The sequence below is a fragment of the Arachis hypogaea genome, chromosome 20 (genome assembly GCF_003086295.3).
Source record: "Arachis hypogaea cultivar Tifrunner chromosome 20, arahy.Tifrunner.gnm2.J5K5, whole genome shotgun sequence".
NCBI lineage: Eukaryota > Viridiplantae > Streptophyta > Magnoliopsida > Fabales > Fabaceae > Arachis > Arachis hypogaea.
In genome coordinates, this window is record NC_092055.1 from 124,429,387 (window position 1) to 124,451,929 (window position 22,543).

At 34.5% G+C, this 22,543-nt stretch overlaps 1 protein-coding gene and 1 non-coding gene across 2 annotated transcripts; one reads left to right on the top strand and one right to left on the bottom strand.

The window, feature by feature from the left end:
* Nucleotides 1-2,212: 2,212 nt before the first annotated feature.
* Nucleotides 2,213-3,608, top strand: LOC112784981 (uncharacterized). Its single transcript, XR_011878720.1, has 2 exons — nt 2,213-3,065; nt 3,266-3,608. It is a non-coding gene; the product is annotated as an uncharacterized protein (transcript).
* Nucleotides 3,609-10,199: 6,591 nt separating this feature from the next.
* On the bottom strand, nt 10,200-14,381 carry LOC112784216 (tocopherol cyclase, chloroplastic). Its single transcript, XM_025827358.3, has 10 exons — nt 14,095-14,381; nt 13,760-14,004; nt 13,596-13,675; nt 13,094-13,170; nt 12,851-13,020; nt 12,304-12,401; nt 12,038-12,145; nt 11,467-11,583; nt 10,654-10,803; nt 10,200-10,554 (listed from the first exon to the last, which is right to left on the bottom strand). Exons 1-10 carry the CDS (start codon nt 14,241-14,243, stop codon nt 10,378-10,380), a joined length of 1,371 nt encoding a protein of 456 aa, XP_025683143.1. The 5' UTR covers nt 14,244-14,381; the 3' UTR covers nt 10,200-10,377.
* Between the last annotated feature and the right edge of the window lie 8,162 nt (nt 14,382-22,543).

The window sequence follows — 22,543 nt, forward strand, 5'->3', positions numbered from 1 at the left end:
AAACTAATATATTTATATATCAACTAAATATAAGAAAGGAATTTTTTTTTCATCAAAAAATAAGAAAATTTAAATCGAAATCTCTAAATAAATATAAAAAAATTATGTCATTTAAATTATAAGTCAATTTTTTATTGCTGTCCAATACAAGAAAGGAAGTAAATATAGCATAAATGTCTTTGCAAGCATAAATTAAAATGCTGTTGCTATGTGAGTAGGATGAATTAATGAAAGAAAGAAAAGAAATGAAATGGCGATGATGACAGCTAAAACCGGCATGACCCATGAGTAGTGTGAAGTGTGGTCAGGTCATGAAGCTCTATGGCCATCGCATAAATGATGGAAAGGACACCACTATAGCTCTATTACCTGTATGTTTTTTTGTATATTTATAAAGTAGTAGTAGTAGACTAGTAGTAATAATAAATTGATATAGGGAAAGTATGAGGAGTCAATGGAATATTTATACAATGTGTATAATAGAGGTTTAGAGAGTATTAGAGATATAATCATTAGTGTTACCCTTTTTCATCAGTTGAAACTCTTAGAATGAGTGGTATCAATACATAATATTAGAGCGCTAAATTTAAAAGGTCAAGAGTTCGATCATTGGTGAGCCCTAAAATTAGTTTAATTTTTTGGGAAGATGTTTATTATCACTAGTACTCGAATGGTTATTCTAGATAGTATGAAGAATGTTCATTTTGTAACTCAATAATCCATTGTACACATTATACAAATTGCAAAAAGCCAATGCCGACTTGAAGCGCGATTTTAAGCTTTGCAAAGTGTTTCTTTCATTTTGTAACTCAATAATCCATTGTACATATTATACAAATTGCAAAAAGCCAATGCCGACTTGAAGCGCGATTTTAGGCTTTGCAAAGTGTTTCTGAATAGCAATAAACAAGTAATTAATTAGTCAACATTATACTTAATTTAAGTTAGTTGAATAATCGATTTATTTATTCTTTTAAATAAATAGCAAAAATTTAAATTTTATCTTAACAATTTATTGACTCAACAAATTTTTAAATAGAATTCAAATTCATAACATATTAGTTTTAGTCTGTCGAATTAAAAAATACTATAAACAACAAAAAAAAACTAATTAGAATTATGACAATAGAATTAGAAATTATGTTATGTGCATCAAGAAGCTGAGAATTATTTATAAAATAAACAATTAGTTAATTATATACCCTTTTCGTTTTTTAAATTAACAAAATTGTTGCTCTGCATTGCTCCTTTTAATTAATTAGGTTGGTCACAACAAGAAGAAGATATGCTCTACTTTGGGAAAAGAACACTTCTCTCGTCCTAAATTTTACAATAATTAGGATAACCAGACAAGAGTTATTGGTAGCAGCTTTCGGGTAAAAGGATTTTCAGTTGTCCACTTATGTTTGCTGTTGGATTTTTTATTTTTTGGGTTTAACTAAGATGTTAAAATTTTTTACTACTAGTAAACTAAACCTTTTTTTTCCCCTTCTATTTGTTGGGTGTCCTTTTCCTTTTAGCTTGATATCTTTGTTTTATTGAAGGTCGAGTTTATTAGTATAGAAATTTTTTCTTAAAATACATTATATTATATATATCACATTTGTTATTATCACAACATATTTAATAAATAAAAAGATAATATACTAGCATATATTAAAGTAGATATATCAAACTACAATTTGAAAAAGATCAAATATGTTATTGCCAACAACAAAAATTAACTCATAATCAATAAACAAAAATTTTGTACATACATTTAAAATTTATATTGACTTATTATTAACTAATTTTATTGTTTTTTATTAGGTGAATGTCATACATTTATCAAAAGAGAGGTGTAAAAACCAAAAAGAGTGGGAGAAGAGGGGGCGGAATTAGTAATTTCAACCTTTTTATATATGCAAGAAGATGATGTAAATAACGTACTTTGAGTTCAATCGAATAGGTAAACAAAAATACTCCATTGACATTAAATAGTTATAACATATTTGTTATTATATATTTATTTTATATTTTTTAATTAAAATAATAATCTCAAGGATAATAAATTTGTCATACAATAAAATAATAAAATGGGTTATATATAGTTAAATAACTATATTATAATTAGAGTTAATAGTCATTTTCGTCCCTGAAAGATACCTCGATTTCCATTTTCGTCCCCGAAAGTCAAAATTAATCAAAAGCCTCCTCGAAAGATACCTGACTTGATCACGTTCGTCCTTCCGTTATCTCCGCAGTTGAGATGGCAAACGTCCGCTTACGTGGTCCGTTAACTGCCAAGGTGGCAAAGAACCAAAACGACGTCGTTTTGGTAGATGCCTACTGGCGTTGAAACGTCGCCGTTTTATCTTCAAAAGGGGGTAAGTTTCCGAATTTCGATCACAAACAACTGTTCATCAATGGATTCCTTCTCCCAAAAACCTAAACCCAGAAACTCTCACTACCCAGAAGTAATCGATTCCAACCTCGAAGCCAATTCATCCTTCCAAAAACCTAATCATCAACAGCAGAGTTCTCTCTACCCTTCCTTTGACGTTGATGACCTCAGCGACCTTGTCCGAACCCTATTTCCCCGAAATGACACCAGAAGCAGCGATGGCAGTGTTCATTCGCCGTCTGCTCCACCGGCCGCTACCAAGGAGGTCCTCATTAGGATCCCCGACGCCATCCTCAACCTCGTCGACACCCACTACAGCGTCGAGCTCGCTTCCGACGACTTCTCCATCATCCGCCTCCGGCAGGGTGACAGCGCCGTCGCCGTTTACGCCTGCGTTGCCGACAAGATCCAATGGCCCCTCGCCAAGGACGAAACTGCCGTCAAGGTCGACGACTCTCACTACTTTTTCTCCTTCCGACCTCCCAAGGGCTCCGAATCCAATTCCGATTCCGACGAAGAAGATCAGCGTAGCCGCGGGTAAGATAAGAACGGTTCCGATCTGCTGAGCTATGGGTTGACGATTGCGTCAAAGGGGCAATAGGGTTCCACTTCCCCATTCTTCTGCTACTCTCTCTTCATCTTTCTCTCTTTCCATCTCTCACTCTTCACTCTTCAAACCCAGGTACCCCTTTTTTTTAGTTAGTTCATATCTGGATTAATAATGCAATTTAATGAAACTAGTTAACTGCATATTGGAAGTGATATGTGCTATTGTGTTGAAAAGAAAATTGAGTGCCTGTATTTCTTGTCACTTATTGTGGGTTGCTTCACCAAATATGCTTTAGAAGTGGCACAGGCTTAATATAGTTGTAACTTTCATAGGTACTTGAAGGCTTGGATCCTGTTAAGAAAAGACCTGAAATATATATTGGAAGCATTGGCCCGCGTGGGTTGCATCATAGTTTTGTGGTGTATTTTATCTGACTGAACCAGAGTGCATCTTAGGTTTATGAAATTTTGGATAATACTGATTTTGCTGTACATAGTATACTGATTTTGCTTTCTATATTAATCAAGAACTATGCTATGATATTGTGCATATGGAATTACTAAAATTTGCGGTACATCTTTTTCAATGTTTTTAGCTCTTGAAGCTTCTACTGTAATAAGTAATTCCATTTTGAAAAGTTAAATCTGACTTTTGAGCTATTTGAGCTACTTTTACTATCTGTTGGGTGATTTTGAGCTTTTAACTATACATACTAATTTCACTCGTGGAATGCAGATTCCTACCGACTTACATTTAGTTACAAAAAAAATCGGCTTTGGGGAAAAAATAAAAAAAAAATTATATAAGGACTAATTTGATTATTTTTTAAAATTTTAGGGATGAAAATGATTTACATATGAACTTTTAAGGACTATTTTGATTAAAAATAACTTTTTCACATATCAAGTGTCACTGACCTGACACATGGCATCACCCACCACGTCATCATGTGCCACGTGGCACTTAACGTGACACGTCATCATCCAACTGACGGAAGGACTAACGTGACCAAGTCGTGTATCTTTCGAGGACGATTTCGATTAACTTTATCTTTCGAGGACCAAAATGGAGATCGGGGTATCTTTCAGGGACGATTTTAAATATTAACTCATTATAATTATATAATTAAAAAATTTTTAATAATTAATTTTAATGTACATATAATACAATTTATAACTAAATTAACATAGTTGTATGTTTTATAGTATATATAATCTAGTTCTACTAGGTAGACAATAGAAGGTGCAAACAATGTAAATAACGAGTTGCATTTCAAGCCCACTAAAATAAAAAAATATTCCACCCCATTTACACCCACCACAATTGTACTCTAGTATATCTCATCTTCTGCAGTTCCACCTTCCTCTCCTTTGTCTGTGTATCATTTAATTGTTATATAGTAAATTTTTAAAAGGTATAATTAATTTACTATTTTCTAAAATGATTAAATAATACAAAACAAAAAATATAATTTTTTTTTTCTTTTAAATTATCTGTTCTGTGAAATGGTTTATTTATAAATAGCCGGCCTCTTAAAACTTGAGAAGAAAAATTAATATTTTTTATGCATATAGACAATTTCAAGATGTCAAATTACACACCTTAAAAATTTAAACTGAATTATGAATAAATCAAAATTTAGGGTAATGGTTATTTGTATTTTTTGGATGGCAATAATTAAATAGACATGGTAATTAAACAGTTTCATGAGTCATTCACTCATTCTCATCAGAGAGACAAGAAGATGTGGCCTTCTATATCTATCTAACTAGCTATTGGTATTTGTATTCATGATGATATGTCTGAACATTGTTGGTACCACAAAATGGACCACAAATTTAACAACTTTGACGTTGATCACAAAAATAGATCCGTCATATTTAATTCGATTATCAAGATTTTTTTTTTTAATTTGTTCATGCATGATTGTGATGGTAATTTTGCAGATGTTTTGGGGAGTTTCGTATATTAAGGAAATGTTTGTGTGTGTAAAAATTTTTAAACAAAAAGTAAGTTTGAATTTGGTGTAAATACTAAATAGTAGGAGTATATATCTCACTGACTCACTGTATTGTGGAGCGAAAAATTTTGTCCGGATCTGAAAACTAATTAAAGTGACACTTAATTTCTATTATTTAAAATTTTTTGTAATTAAAATGTATACTTATTTTCAGAAATGTAACATAGACAATATTAATCTTTTTAAAAATTTAATTTTAATAATGTATTTTTGTTTATTTGTAAAGTTTGATTTAGTAAAATTTTGACATTTTACAAGTTGTAGCAAATATGTTTAATAAATTAAAATAAAAGTAATTTTTAATAAACCAAATTATAAAAATTTTATTTGGTAAAATTTTGTTTAATATTTAAAATTACTTTAAATATAACAGACATCAATTTAATAAATAGTAAAAATAAATATAGATATTCATCAATATAACATTGGACTTTTTAATTAAAAAAAAAAAGCCAATTTTACAACAAAAAAAAATCTTCATAAAATACTTTCAAAATTTTCCCTAATTTTTTAAAATTAAAAACATAAATACATGATTTTTTTTTAATTATTAAATACAAAGTAATAAAACACAAATTTCTCTTAAAATAAACATTCCTAAAGTAGACCTAAATGTACGAATGGAAACTTATTTCTTGTAAACAAGGCCTTAGCAGCGACTCTTAAGAAACCAGTCGCAAACTACATACATGTGTATGTGTGTGTATATATATAGTAATAGATCATAATCTGATAAAACAAAACATACCATAAAAGATATAAATATCATGCCATCAATGCAAGGCATGGTTCATCTCACTTTAGAAACTAAAATCAAACTTGGCCTACTTTCGCCATATCATATTGAAAAATCATTGATAGGTTTCATTATTACAATTAAGTTCACAACCATATCATGTAAATAGAAAAATTATGCAGCGCACACATACAGTACCCATATCCACATATCCAGTACTCAGATATACTTGAAGTTCAGCTGCTTAATCATCAGTTGAAAAGATTGTTTTCCAAAATTAATCAAGTAGCTAGTGACGGTCACTTACCCAAATATAATTAATCCGATAAAAAATTATAACCATATTATTTAAAAATAATTAACCAAAATTAAATTTAAAAAATCGATTAACCAAAATAAAAACCAAATTTAAAAAACCCTTAATTTCAGTTAATCCCTTTGGACTTCAGCATTCAACCCTTAACCTCAACCTTACGCCTCTTCCATCTCTCTTTACACCGCCGTCAACAACTCTTTTTCTCTGCCTCCCACCGGACCTTGTCGAAAACTCGAAATCCTCTTCTCTCCTTCACTTTGATTCGCGCCTCTATCTAACTATGTGTGCAACACGTTACCTGCGTGTTGAACAGATTTGTGTTACGTGTCCAACACATTGGTTGCGTACTAAGTCAGCATGTTGGGAATTGATCATCTCAATTGTTAAAAAAAATTGAGAGTGTAAAGTATGATCACTAACTCTTTATTATTTTTTCTCTCATATTTATATTTGGTCTCACTTATAAAATTAATAGTGTGAGATCACACTTTACTCTCTTAATTATTAAAAAAAATTGAGAGGATCCATTTCCTCAGCACGTTACCTACGTATTGTACTTGCATTGCCTGCAACGTTCACTCACTTTATATACACCAAAAACTTTATTTTCAGGTAAAACACACTTCTAAACTCCATATTAAAATTATTTAGTCAATAGTTAATAGTCGAACTAATAAATATTAGCACATACATGTTGTCTGTTGATAATCCACCTGCCATGCATATTTGCCAGTGAGGTTCAAAAATAGGAAAAGCTGCAAGCCAGCCAGCTGTAGACTTCTGTGCAGACCCAACCTTTATTATTTATTAGCCATTAATAAAAAAGAAAATGAAGCTAAATTGGAAATATAAATTGACAAATATTAACTATTAATACAAGAGACCTAATTAAGGAGAATTATATATATTCATGAAGTTTATATTTTCTTTTATTCCTATTTATATTTTACCTGCAAAGTCAATAATATTTTCACTGGGAGTGTAGGCTGGATTTTGAAGAAGAGGATTGAGTTCAAAAGAATTTGGTATGACCAAACCTATATAAGGCCCTTCTTCGTTGATTCTTGTTATTTCTTCTTGCAATTGAGAAGTCAAAGCACAACTAACTAATGCATTTTGGGCATTGAATAACATAAATAATGCCCCAATAAACATGCATGAGCATAACACTCTCCTACCCATCTTAAATTCTTTATTGATCCACAACACTCACAAAAAGAGCACAACATGAGAATTGAACTACTCAATTATCGGTTTTTATAGGGAAGAAAAAGTTTAGCTGAATATAATATAAATTATTTTTTATTGATTGTTTAAAAATTAACCTTTCACGTTGTCATTTAATTAATCCAGTATTTGATTATTTTAATTTAAAAATTATAAAGCTATAAATATATAGCTTTTGCTCTATTTTCTCCCTTATTTAATTAGGGTAAGGTAGGTGAGGTTATTTGCAATCCAATATGTTTATTTGCACTCATTATTAATTGATAATCATTATAATTCCCTAAATCATCCTCGTCTAAATCAATTAATTTACTAAAATAAATATTTTAAAATATTTTTTTTTTGTCTAGCTCGCACTCGGATTCAATATTGCTGCCAATATTTTCATAGTTCCAATATAAAAGTGATGAGTAAACACCATTTTATTTATTTATTTTTTGTTTATAATTATATATTAATTCAAAACTTGTAAAAAATAATAACAAATATTGTGACAAACGTCAACCGATATATAAGTTACAATGAATGTTTCACATCAAGAATGATAATAAAAAAAATCCCAATAAATTTAATAACCAATAATCAACAAAAACAAAATAAAATTATATAATTATGACCATAATAACATATGTGCTTGTAAAATGAGTTTAAACTTTTATACATTATTGAAAAATATTTAAATATTTTACTAATAATGATGTAATGAAATCAAATCAATCGTGTTCTTGACATACTTTCTTAATTTCTAATATAAAGATGGTTAGTATCGATTCAAAAAGTTAAAAAAAATGGTTAGTAGCTGCTAATCAAGTAAGCATTACTAAGTACGGCCTACAGGGAGCGTCAGAATAAAATAACATATTGCCTACTCTTTTGTCTCTTTATTTGACATGGTACTAGAAAAATTCTATAATAAAAGAAAATTGATGTGTTCAATTCCACGTTTATCTCGATGCTTAATCATGGTTTACTACAATGATCAATTTGAATGTTTAAATTTAAGTGAGAAATTTATTTCAAAAGGCTAATTAAGGAAGAGAATTTTATTATTTTGGATTAATAAACGTGGTTTTTTTAGATCATTTTATTTTGACTTAAATAAAATTTTGGTTCTTCGAAAATCATTTTTTTTATTTTGGTTTCTATAACTTTTATTTTTATTTTAACCTACTAAAATTAAAATTTTTATAGATTGCCGCTTTGATAAGCTGATGATGGCTCACCAATTAACTAATCAGACACAAGTTCTTCTTGGGGACAAATTTCTCCTTTTGCACCTCATCTGCCATGATTTGTTCCTTAGTTGGAGAAAAAATCCACGCGGATCGGATTATTTGAGGTGCATATTGAAAGAGAATTGAATTTGATTGGACAATACGTGGTTGATAAACAAAGTTTAATTTTAGCCAATTATTTTTGTTTTTTTTTTTTTGGCAAATAGTCAAAACTGCATCTAAATTTAAATTTTACTAAGAGGTATACTAGAAATAAGAAATTGTTAAAAAAAAAAAAAAGAACAATATGCTTGTTTTGTTTTTTTAGGACATTCAAAAAGTAAAGAAATAATTATCAAATTTGAGAGGAGATATGACTCCAAAGGATGAATTGGATAATTTTTTTAAGATTTCACTATTGAACAAAAATTCAATGTTGTCAATTGTTCTTTCTTCTTTGATATTGCATGAGTTTGAATCTTATTGAACTAGATATTAGAAATTGATGAAAAAAGAATAAGATATTTTTTTTGTATTTCATAACTAATCAATTAAGTAGCAATTGTAGACTATCAAGAAAAGAATATTTATTATCAACTATGTTAAGTATATATTAAAATTAGCTACCAATATAAAATATATATTAAAATATAAAATACACATTAAAAATAAGTTAAACAACATATATATTTATATATAGTAGCTAATTTTAAGGTACCTAACATTTTTCATTTATTATTTGATTCATATCCCGGCATAAGAAGTACAATCAGAACAATACTCGAAATAAAAATCCATAAAAAAACCACCAATATTGAGATTGAATAAAACAAAATTATATCCAAATCATCGGATTCTTTTCTTCGTTCGAGAATTCCACCTTCTTTTATTCTGTCTCGAACAATAACCAAGACCAATTCAATAATGTTTTTTGAATCTCTAATAAAAATAAAAAATAATCCATTTATAATTTTTTATTACTTGAATTAATCGATCTTCCAATTGAAAATAATGATAACAAAATGCATATCGATAAACCATATGCAAATTGTATACTAAATTCGCTAATATGACAATACATAAGTATTTAACCTGTTATATTAATACTTAATAAAGCAAACTAATTACAAAGATCAAAATAAATTTTTTAGAAGAAAAAAATTTATTAATAAAAAAGTATTTTATAAAAATAAAATATTTTTTTATTTTTTTTTGTTTTTTTCAGTATTCCTCAACCCAACAAGCCAATAACTAATCTGATGGGGTACGGAACTCCATTTAAGAATTTACAGTTGACCAATGGATTGCTGTATGCACAAAACAGTATTCCAATTCCTGACACTTGCTTAAACAGACTAATGAACTAACCACTAGACCCAACTTACTTTTTATTTTTTTAACTTTGAAAAAGTATATCAATTCGTGGGCTTACATGTGCAGTGATGGACTATTGTGGGAGAATATGATTGGCATGAAAGATTAGAAAAACATTTTGGGCTTCGGCTGTCAAGAGTTTATAAAGCAGGTCAACAAACTGCTATAAGAATGCAAAGACAAAAAGAGGGTACTATAAGAATGCAATACCAAAAACAAAAGTACAATAAGAATTTACAAAAACGACAAAAATAAAAGTATAATAAGAATTTCATCCCAAACAATAAGAAACTAAGAATGCAATCACATGGGTGTGCGTGATAGTTCATCACCTGATTCCTTAAACAAAAACTAACGAGTTTAAATTTCACCTTGGACATGAAAAAGAAAAACATCTCGTGACGTACTCATTCAATCTTTTTATCTTGAATTATGGACATTGTTTCTAATCACATAATCCCTTTCGAAATTTTACTGTTAGCCTTTGAATACACTTGCATGCAAATTTCAGCCATGTCATTTCATATGATAAGATTATAAGGAAAGCAAACCAATTCTTACAAGCCTGGTGGCTTAAACAGAGGAACTGCATTGAAAAAGCCATCTACATCGATTGGCAGTTCAAGAGCACGCTTAAGGACAGCTGGAGTTGATGTCTGACCCTTCCAAGGGCTGAACCATGGACCTCCTCCTACTTCTAAAGCTGCCATGTTACTCGAAACATCCAGTATCAACTGACATTTACAAAACATTCGTGAGAATCTTCGAAAAACAATGAACAAGAACGAACTCATGTGTGATTAGTATAGACAGAGTAAGAACTAAGAAGACACCTTTCCCTTGCTGCCGTCGTATCTTCGTTCCCAAATTTGTAACTTTAGAATTCCGAAACATGTATCTTTACACGCTGGGGCAAGGCCAGCTTCCATTGTTGGAGCGCGTAATGTGGTACCGGGATCATCTGTTCTTGCTTCTAATTCAACCTGCCAAACTAGAATTTTAGAATATGCTGATTCTATCCATCGCCAAGATAAGGACGACCATCTAGATACTTAGTTTTACTGGGACTTAAGTTCAATTTAAGTTGCAAAAAGCAACCCCCACTAGCTACGGTTGAAAGATAGAAATACTATACGCACACAAAAAATCAGTCACCAAATTAGCCACCACGTATAAATACATGTTTTATTTAAGATATTTTCAATGTGTATTTTGTATTTTAACATATATTTTATACAGGTGGAGGTGGTTGATTTGGTGTGTACACCTTAAAAACTATTTATTAGTAAAGGGATTCAAATTTCAGTTTATTGTCATAATGGAAAAGGGCCCTGTTAAGGAAGTAGAAGAGATAAGTTTGTATTGAAAATGTAAAAACTTTGAACCATTCAATACTTTGGATGAAGTGAAAGTTAAACTTCAAACTTAATTTCCGTTTTAATACTGCGTACATATAGGCTAAGCCGCTAAGCATAGACACATTCGTGGTCAAGGCACATAGTATCGTTTGATTCATACAACAAAACCCACCTAGTAGAATAAGACTCTGTTGTTGTTAATACGCCTACAGTATGTATAGTGCGTCTGTGTAGCATTGCCCTTAACCATCATCGAATAATAAAATGTAATTAGAGAGATATAAATACCACATGTCTGCCATTGTCTGCTGACATAAACCAATAACCCCACGGATTAACTTCCCAGTTAACAACACCATTCCATGGCACAAATTCATAAAAGATTCCAGCATAATGAACTCCAATCTGCATCATATTGAAAGTTGCAGCATAGAATATATTAATATATTATCAACATTAGAGGGGGGCATCTGAAAGAAGGTCAATAACAAAAAATCATGTATGAAATTTTTTAGCAACATGACTTAAAATGAAAGGATTAAAGGAATAACAATATATCATCAAAACTACATATTAGAATATGTAAAAAGAAGTTTCAGCGCAATTAAACCACATTGTAAAAAGCATTTACATTAGACCTAATGTTCGTCATGTTAAATGATGTCTGAAATACAAGCTGGTTGGAAATCTGACTCCCTCAGTATTTTCATCCTTGTGCACAAGTTTATGAAAAATAAAGATTAAAACTAACATGTTTCATTCTAATAACACAAGGAAGGAGAACAATCAAATATCTGGGTATTACAAAAAGTTGGAGTAAATATAATTACAAGAGCCACATGATGCAGTACAAAGTTACCAGTGCAGCATTTTCATAAGTCTCTGTTATTCCAGGAATTTGCCTCAAACCACCAGCAGCTGTAAGTGCAATTTCTCCACTACCACCTTCAAAGACATTACATTGAACCTGCAACATTGAAAACTTAAGATGAATAAATATAAACTTTTCCAAATAATGGTGGTAATAACATGCAACCAGACATAATTGTGTTGCATAAAGAGCCGAATAATTAATATCTTAATGAACAATACAAGATCATCTTTGACGAAGATTTTATTTTTTACCCAAAACCATCTTCTTGGGAATCCTCCACCCCAATTCTTTTCTGAATAAGATGGGGCATTATTAAACTCAATCCTCTCGCCATCCCACTCTATCCAACCTGAGATTCAATATTCATATAAAGTAAATTCAAGATGGCATAAATGTTAAATTTACAAACAAGAGTAACTAAATTTCAAAGCAGAAATGTTATTCACAGATGACTATCGAACATGATGCTGTCAATCTAGTCTCAGCACAAACATAAAATGTAAATGACATCATTTTCTCTTTTCCTTTACAGAATCACACTGTGGCTCTAGCAACAATTACATCCTTTCATCACTACGATATAGTTGATGTTTAGTATTTTATAGGTAGAAAAAGACTATATATGTCAATCAATTTGGCAAATGACATTAGTAGTTTAGAACCATAATAGACTCATAAATTTGCCAAACCAAATTATCATGTTTCATTCAGCCTATAAAACAAATGAAGAGTACTAGATCACGATATAAATTAACAAGTGAATAGTTAATAGTCGAACTAGTAAGTATTAGCACATGCCTGTTGATAATCCACCCGCCATGCATATTTGCCAGTGAGGTTCAAAAACAGGAAAAGCTGCAAGCCAGCCAGCTGTAGACTTCTGTGCAGACCCAACATCGCCCCAACCATAAACAGGGCGTGTACTATATTCCCAACGAGCTGTCTCCACTGTTTCTACATAATTTGACCTATAATTAAAGTTTGTGTCAAGTATGAAATATAACATGAGAGACAATGTAAAAAGAGCAATTTCACCCCTACCTTCTATCATCACGAATGAAACCTTGATGCCAAAGCGGGGTAACTTGAAAACCTTGCAGCACTTTATTATCAAATTCCTAAACAAGGGACCAAGTAGGAAGCAAAATAAGTGCCAAAAAAAAGAGAGAAAGAAATAAGACATTTTGGCAATGTACACTTGTATCCAACTGATGACATGAGCATCTCAGAATATACACCCCATTTTGAGTTCAATTTTGATGCACTGACGGTGGCATAAAACATTTTATATAATCGTCTATTAACATTCATTCTTTTTGGATAAATCATTAGCGTATTCGAGGTAAAAAGTAGTGATTGGATGCACATGTAAACATGTTTTAACAGTGCATTAAAATTAAATTTATCAATAGACATTTTAGTTATTTAAATATATTCTAAGAGAATCTAGAACACTTAATAATTTTCTAACATTTAGTAATAAAAGGAGTAATAATTTCAACATGGAAGAGACATGTGTAGAAAATCATAAACATTAACAAACCTGAGGGGGAAGCTCCTTGTTTGGAGGTCTCGAATTGTTCTTGGCCACAAAGGTGTTCCCCAGAATCAGTTCATGACGATCTACAACAATCTCAAATCCACATAACACGAACAATCATATAACGAACTTAACAAGAGAATAACAGAAAGCAGAAGGAGACTGACCTCCCCAGAAATTTTGCGATTCCTCTGAGAATTGGCAAATGTACTTGTCATCAGCACCAAGAATTTGCGCCCCGACGCCAGTGAACCTAGGTCCGTACTGTGTCACCTCGAAGGGCGTGAGTTTCCTGGGAAAAGAAGGGCTCTCGACGGAGTACATAAAACAGAAGCTCTGGCGGCGTTCGGGAATGGAGACCTTGAAGTACCATCCCTCAAAGAACTTGCGAGCACTCCCATCAAAATGGTACCTGTAAAGTAAAAACAAAGAAAATCGCAGCAGTAAATAACAGAATTGAAATGATAAAAGAGGGAATATGGAGTAGTGAGTACTAACTGACCCGCTGTGAGGGGTGCGAAGTTGGCGGTTGGGAGGAGTGGGGGAGTAGGTGGCAGGTGGCGTGGGTTGTTGAGATTGGGTTGTTGCAGTGCACATGATAGGATGTGCTTTGGGTGTTGCAAGAAGGTTGTTGAAGAAGGTGGATGCCATAGATGGAATTTGGAATTTGGAAGAAGGATGCTCAAGGGGGAAACTGGAAAGTGTTGGGAGTTGGACATCTTTAACAGGACTCACGCGGTAGGGGTGTACAATAAATCTAAAATCAAAACTAAAATTTAAAAAATCTCTAATTTCAGTTAATCCTAAGACTGTACACATAGTTATAGTTAATTTAATTAACTAAGTTAATTTTACATGACAATATCGGGTATTAACTTATTAGAAAATTTAAAAATCGATTTTTAATCAATTATAAAAATAAAAATTAATTTAAAAAATAACCGATTTAAAAAACCGATTTTAGAATAAAAAACGGTTTTTACACCGAAAAATCAGTTTTTACACAAAATCAATTTTTTACATAGAAAAACCGGTTATTTTTACACCGAATAAATCAATTAATGCTTTCTTGAGACTTTAGCCATGTCACATCAAATTAGCCATACATGTAGAGTAATGAGATTCAGATACTGTAATTTAAGATTTTAACCATCTAATAAAGAAAACAAATAAAGTCATCAACTCAAACAAAAATAATGAAGAGTTTTGTTTCATCAAATTCCATTTTATGGAAGTTTATTGAGGTTCATGCATGCGGATCAATTCACTTCATTTTTTGGGATTTATTATTAAGGTTAGGGATTCCAAATTAAGAACAAAAGGTTCACAAAGACATTCTTGATAACTTAACCAACCATATAACTTCAAAATAAATAATAAAACATGTATATATTCATACTTTAGCCTTCGAAAATAATCTCTTTATTATATATAATAGGAGAACAGTACATGATTCATTATTTGACAAGTGTTTAGCCTCTATAATCGACACATGGCAAAGCAATAAAAGCACATATGTGAATAAAGCAATTAAGCGGGAGTTTGATTCAACTTTAAATTCAAAACGCAAAGAGAAGACTAAAAAAATGATTAAATGCAAAGACAAGATGAGAGACTGAGCAGCAAGTCTTGGTAGAGGGAGTAGTTGGCACTGACAAGGAAAAGACTTCCTCTAGCAACTTTGTAGAGATGAAGAAAACGACGGTGAAAAAAGAAAGGTCAATGGAAGAAGGAGAAGAGGGTGGCGAGGATGACAGTGACGGTCACAGAGAAGGAAGCTAAGTCTACAGAGAAAAGAAGAGGAATGAGGCGACGGCGGTGATGGAGTCTTCCGTTGCTGTTCGATCCGCAGAGCTACGTCCTCCGCAAGACGGTGTCGCAGCCATTTATTCGCCGATGGGTGCTGCGGATGAAGAATGGTTAGTTCTCTCGCTCGGACGTTGGTGCACAAATTGTGAATCACAATTTTCACAACTCGTACCACTGACCAGCAAGTGCACTGGGTCGTCCAAGTAATACCTCACGTGAGTAAGGGTCGAATCCCACGGAGATTGTTGGTTTGAAGCAATCTATGGTTACCTTGTAAATCTTAGTCAGGAAGTCAATTGTGTTTATCAGTTGAATTGCAAATAAACAATAGAGCATGGATTAAAGGTTACTTGTTATGCAGTAGTGGAGAATATGTTGGAGTTTTGGAGATGCTTTGTCTTCTGAATCTCTGCTTTCTTCTGTCTTCTTGTTCACGCACGCACGTCCTCCTATGGCAAGCTGTGTGTTGGTGGATCACCGTTGTCAATGGCTACCTTCCATCCTTCCAGTGAAAACTACGCTCGCGCGCTCTGTCACAGCACGGCTAATCACCGGTTGGTTCTCGATCCGGTTGGAATAGGATTTACTATCCTTTTGCGTCTGTCACTAACGCCCAGCCTTCAGGAGTTTGAAGCTCGTCACAGTCATTCAATCCTTGAATCCTACTCAGAATACCACATACAAGGTTTAGACTTTCCGGATTCTCATGAATGCCGCCATCAGTTCTAGCTTATACCACGGAGATTCTGATTAAGGAATCTAAGAGATACTCATTCAATCGGATATAGAACGGAGGTGGTTGTCGGGCACACGTTCGTGGTTTGAGGAAGGTGATGAATGTCACAGGTCATCACCTTCATCACAGTTAAGCGCGAATGAACATCTTAGATAGGAACAAGCGTGTTTGAATGGAAAACAGAAATACTTGCATTAATTCATCGAGACACAGCAGAGCTCCTCACCCCCAACAATGGGGTTTAGAGACTCATGCCGTCAGAGAATACAAAGTTTTGATCTAAAATGTTATGAGGTACAAAATAAGTCTCTAAAAGTTGTTTAAATACTAAACTAGTAGCCTAGGTTTACACAAATGAGTAAACTATGATGGATGATGCAGAGGCCCACTTCTGGGGCCCATTTGGTGTGTGCTGGGGCTGAGAATTAAGCAATCCATGTGCAGAGGCCATTTGTGGAGTTGAACGCCAGTTTTTGTGCCAGTTTGGGCGTTCAACTCCAGCTTTTGATCCTTTTCTGGCGCTGGACGCCAAAATTGGGTAGAGAACTGGCGTTGAACGCCATTTTACGTCATTTATCCTTGTGCAAAGTATGAACTATTATATATTGCTGGAAAGCCCTGGATGTCTACTTTCCAACGCAATTGGAAGCATGCCATTTCGAGTTCTGTAGCTCCAGAAAATCCATTTTGAGTGCAGGGAGGTCAGAATCCAACAGCATCAGCAGTCCTTTTTCAGCCTAAATCAGATTTTTGCTCAACTCCTTCAATTTCAGCTAGAAAAATACCTGAAATTACAGAAAAACACACAACTCATAGTAAAGTCCAGAAATATGAATTTTTCCTAAAAACTAATGGAAATAAACTAAAAACTAACTAAAACATACTAAAAACTATATGAAATTAACCCCAAAAAGCGTATAAAATATCCGCTCATCACAACACCAAACTTAAACTGTTGCTTGTCCTCAAGCAACTAGACAAATAAAATAGAAGACTAATAGGTTGAGAAGCAATAATATCTCAGAGTTTTTTGCATGAAGCTCAGATTCTAATTAGATGAGCGGGGCTAGTAGCTTTTTGCTTCCGAACAGTTTTGGCATCTCACTTTATCCATTGAAGCTCAGAGTGATTGGCATCTATAGGAACTCAAAATTCAGATAGTGCTATTGATTCTCCTAGTTCAGTATGTTGATTCTTGAACACAGCTACTTTATGAGTCTTGGCCGTGGCCCTAAGCACTTTGTTTTCCAATATTACCACTGGATACATAAATGCCACAGACACATAATTGGGTGAACCTTTTTAGATTGTGACTCAGCTTTGCTAAAGTCCCCAATTAGAGGTGTCCAGAGTTCTTAAGCACACTCTTCTTTTTTGCTTTGGACCTTGACTTTAACCGCTCAGTCTCAAGTTTTCACTTGACACCTTCACGCCACAAGCACATGGTTAGGGACAGCTTGGTTTAGCCGCTTAGGCCAGGATTTTATTCCCTTAGGCCCTCCTATCCACTGATGCTCAAAGCCTTGGGATCCTTTTTATTACCATTGCCTTTTGGTTTTAAGAGCTTTGGCTTTTTCTGCTTGCTTTCTCTCTCTTTTTTTTTTTTCTGCAAGCTTTGTTCTTTGCTGCTTTTTCTTGCTTCAAGAATCATTTTTATGATTTTTCAGATTATCAATAACATGTCTCATGTTCATCATTCTTTCAAGAGCCAACATATTTAACAGTCTTAAACAAAAAATTCAAAAGACATATGCACTGTTCAAGCATTCATTCAGAAGACAGAAAGCATTGCCACCACATTTAACCAATTAGAATTTCTTTTATTAAACTCGAAATTTTATTGCTTCTTATTCAAAAGATCTACTATTTTATTCATGTTTAATGATGATGAGAAAAATAAACTATAGCTTAATTGGAGATAAAATCAAATAGATACTAATTACTATTATATGACTTCTAAGGTAAACTTTTTATGAGGACACTGTCACAGAGTTAAGGCAGAAATTGGAAATTAACAACCTTTATTCTGGGGGTAAGGGGGTTCCTCTGATCCTTGGGATGCTTGGTATTACAGAAGACTTTTGGCGCTTCAGTTCCCTTAAGTCACGTCCCTGCTCCTCTTGTTCTTTAAACATATGGGTCAGCATTTGACTGTGTTCCTTCTGTTGTTTTATTATTTGCTCCATAGCTTCCTGTATCTTGGTAACAGACGTCTCAAGATATTCCCAATATTCCGCTTGAGGAATCTCTGGGAGGAATTCCTGTACTCTCTTCTTGATAAGATCCTCCTGTGCTTGTTGTCTCTCCATTGATGCTTTGGTGATTGACTTTTCAATTAGGATATATTCAGTTATTCCCATCTTGACTCCAGCGTCCTTACAGAGCAGAGAAATCACGCTTGGATAAGCCAACCTGGCCTCTTTTGAATTTTTGTTAGCAATCTTATAGAGTTCAGTGGAAATCAGCTGATGAACCTCCACTTCCTTCCCCGTCATGATGCAATGAATCATCACTGCTCTTTTAACTGTGACTTCAGAACGGTTGCTAGTGGGCAACAAAGAACGCCCAATGAAGTCCAGCCATCCTCTGGCAACTGGTTTGAGATCCTCTCTCTTGAGTTGATTTGGGACGCCCTTTGTGTTGGTGGTCCACCTGGCTCCAGGGATACATATGTCCTCTAGAATCTTATCCAGGCCAATGTCTGTTCTCATCATCTTCCTGTTGAAGGAATCTGGATCATCCTTTAGCTGAGGTAGCTTTAATATCTCTCTGATCTTGTCAGGGGTGGTATGAACAATCTTTCCCCTGACCATGGTTCGAAATTCGTAGCAGGCAGTTCCAGATAGTCTTTGCTTGTCAGTCTGCCACATATTAGCATAGAACTCCTGGACCATGTTCCTTCCTACTTTCGTTTCAGGATTAGCTAGGACTTCCCAGTTCCTGATTCGAATTTGCTCCTAGATCTCCGGATATTCATCTTCTTTCAGATCGAATCTAACTTCCGGGATCACTGACCTCAGACCCATTACTTTAAGATAATGGTCTGAATGTTCTTTAGATAAGAACTTCCCTTGATTCCAAAGTGGTTTTGGAACGCTCTCTTTCTTGCCTCTTGGAGTGGATTGTTTTCCTTTGGGAGCCATGATCTTAGTGATTTCGGATAAACACACCAAACTTAGAGGTTTGCTTGTCCTCAAGCAAAAGAAAAGAAAGGAGAGGGATAGAAGGAGATCGAGGTGCACTTGGTGATGGAGGAGGGGGGAGGCCGAACCCAATTTTAAAGGGGTGGGGGGGTGGGTTTTCGAAAGATTGGAAAAGATAAGATAAAAAGATTGAGTTGAAAAAGATAAGATAGAAGATATAGTGTAATTTTGAAAAGATAGGATAGATTTTTGAAAAAGATAAATTTGGATTTTGAAAAAGATAATATGAAGATTTGAAAAAAGATATGGATTAGTTGAAAAGATTTTTGAGTGAAAAAGATAGATTTGTTTTCAGAAAAGATTTTGAAAAGAGTTGGATTGAATTTGGAAAGATGGATTTTTAGAAATTAAGGATTTTAGAAATCAGGGTTCTTGACATGTTCATGTAAAAATCATGCCTTGAAGCATAAAATTTGAAATTAAAATGGAAATACGTGTGGGATAAATGGATTTGGCTCCTCCCTGTCTTCCTGGCGTTTGAACGCCCAAACACTGCTTGTTTTGGGCGTTCAGCGCCCAAATGCTGATCTCCTGGGCGTTCAGCGCCCATTTGCTGCCATTCCTGGCGTTCAACGCCCAGTGGGTGGCCATTTCTGGCGTTGAACGCCCAAATTGCTACCATTACTGGCGTTCAGCGCCCAGTGGATGCCCATTTTGGGCGCTGAACGCCCAAAATGCCCCTTTACTGGCGTTTTTTTTGCCATTGAGCTCCCTATCTCTGTTTTGTGTGCAAATTCCTTCTGTAACCCTGTAAACTTATGCAAATGATTCTTTACCTTAGTGTCAGTAAACTTTATATAAACAAATAAAAAAGAAAAATAGGGCAAAATGCTTAGAGGATTAATGCCCCATGGCTGGGTTGCCTCCCAGCAAGCGCTTCTTTATTGTCTTTAGCTGGACCTTGCTGAGCTTTTAATCTAGCTTCAGCCTTGAGCATTCTTGCTCAAAGTTGCCTTCAAGATAGTGCTTGATTCTCTGTCCATTGACAATGAACTTCTTATCAGAATCAATATCTTGAAGCTCCACGTAACCATATGGTGACACACTTGTAATCACGTATGGTCCCCTCCACCGGGATTTCAGTTTCCCGGGGAATAGCCTGAGTCTAGAGTTAAACAACAGGACCTTCTGTCCTGGTTTAAAGATTCTAGATGACAGCTTTCTGTCATGCCATTTTTTTTATTTTTCTTTATAAAGCTTGGCATTTTCGAAAGCTGTGAATCTGAATTCCTCTAGCTCATTTAGCTGGAGCAATCGTTTTTCTCCTGCTAATTTGGCATCAAAGTTTAGGAACCTGGTTGCCCAATAGGCTTTATGTTCCAGTTCCACGGGCAGGTGACATGCCTTACCATAAACAAGTTGGTATGGAGAGGTCCCTATAGGGGTCTTGAATGCTGTTCTGTAAGCCCACAGAGCATCATCCAAGCTTCGTGCCCAATCCTTTCTACGGGTACTTACTGTCCGTTCCAGGATTCTCTTTAATTCTCTATTAGAGACTTCAGCTTGCCCATTGGTTTGTGGATGATATGGGGTGGCTATCTTGTGGCGAATTCCATACCGAACCATGGCAGAGTAGAGCTGTTTATTGCAGAAGTGAGTGCCCCCATCACTGATTAGTACTCTAGGGACACCAAACCTACTAAAGATATGTTTCTGGAGGAACTTCAGCACTGTTTTAGTATCATTGTTGGGTGTGGCAATAGCCTCAACCCATTTTGATACATAGTCGACTGCCACCAGAATATAAGTGTTTGAGTATGATGGTGGGAAAGGTCCCATGAAGTCAATTCCCCATACATCAAACAACTCTATTTCTAAGATTCCTTGTTGAGGCATGGCGTAACCATGAGGCAGATTACCAGCTCTTTGGCAACTGTCACAATTACGTACAAACTCTCGGGAATCTTTATAGAGTGTGGGCCAATAGAAGCCACATTGGAGGACCTTGGTGGCTGTTTGCTCACCTCCGAAATGGCTTCCATATTGAGATCCATGGCAATGCCATAGGATTCTCTGTGCTTCCTCTCTGGGGACACACCTACGGATAATTCCGTCTGCACATCTCTTAAAGAGATAGGGCTCATCCCACAAGTAGTACTTTGCATCAGTAACTAATTTTTTCTTTTGTATTCGATTGTACTCCTTGGGTATGAACCTTGCAGCTTTATAGTTTGCAATATCGGCAAACCATGGTGCTTCCTGAATGGCAAATAGATGCTCATCAGGGAACGTCTCAGAGATCTCAAGAAAGGGGAGGGACGTCCCTTCCACTGGCTCTATCCGGGACAGATGATCAGCTACTTGGTTCTCTGTCCCTTTTCTGTCTCTTATTTCTATATCAAACTCTTGCAGAAGCAATACCCATCTGATGAGCCTGGGTTTTGAATCCTGCTTTGTGAGTAGATACTTAAGAGCAGCATGGTCAGTGTACACAATCACCTTTGATCCTACTAAGTAGGATCTGAACTTGTCAATGGCGTAAACCACTACAAGTAATTCCTTTTCTGTGGTTGTGTAATTTTTCTGGGCATCATTTAAAACGCGACTAGCATAATAAATGACATGCAGAAGCTTGTCATGGCTCTGTCCCAACACTGCACCAATGGCATGATCACTGGCATCACACATTAGCTCAAATGGTAATGTCCAGTCTGGTGCAGAAATAACTGGTGCTGTGACCAGCTTAGCTTTCAGTGTTTCAAACGCCTGCAGGCATGCTGTGTCAAACACAAATGGCGTGTCAGCAGCTAGCAGATTGCTTAGAGGTTTTGCGATTTTTGAAAAATCCTTTATAAATCTCCTATAGAATCCTGCATGCCCCAGAAAGCTTCTGATTGCCTTAACATTGGCAGGTGGTGGTAATTTTTCAATTACCTCTATTTTTGCTTGATCCACCTCTATTCCCTTGTTTGAGATTTTATGCCCAAGAACAATTCCTTCAGTCACCATGAAGTGACATTTTTCCCAATTTAAAACTAGGTTGGTTTCTTGGCATCTTCTCAAAACAAGTTTCAGGTGATTAAGACAGGAGCTGAATGAGTCTCCATATACTGAGAAGTCATCCATGAAGACTTCCAGAAATTTTTCCACCATGTCAGAGAAAATAGAGAGCATGCATCTCTGGAAGGTTGCAGGCGCATTACATAGCCCAAATGGCATCCTTCTATAAGCAAACACTCCGGATGGACATGTGAATGCTGTTT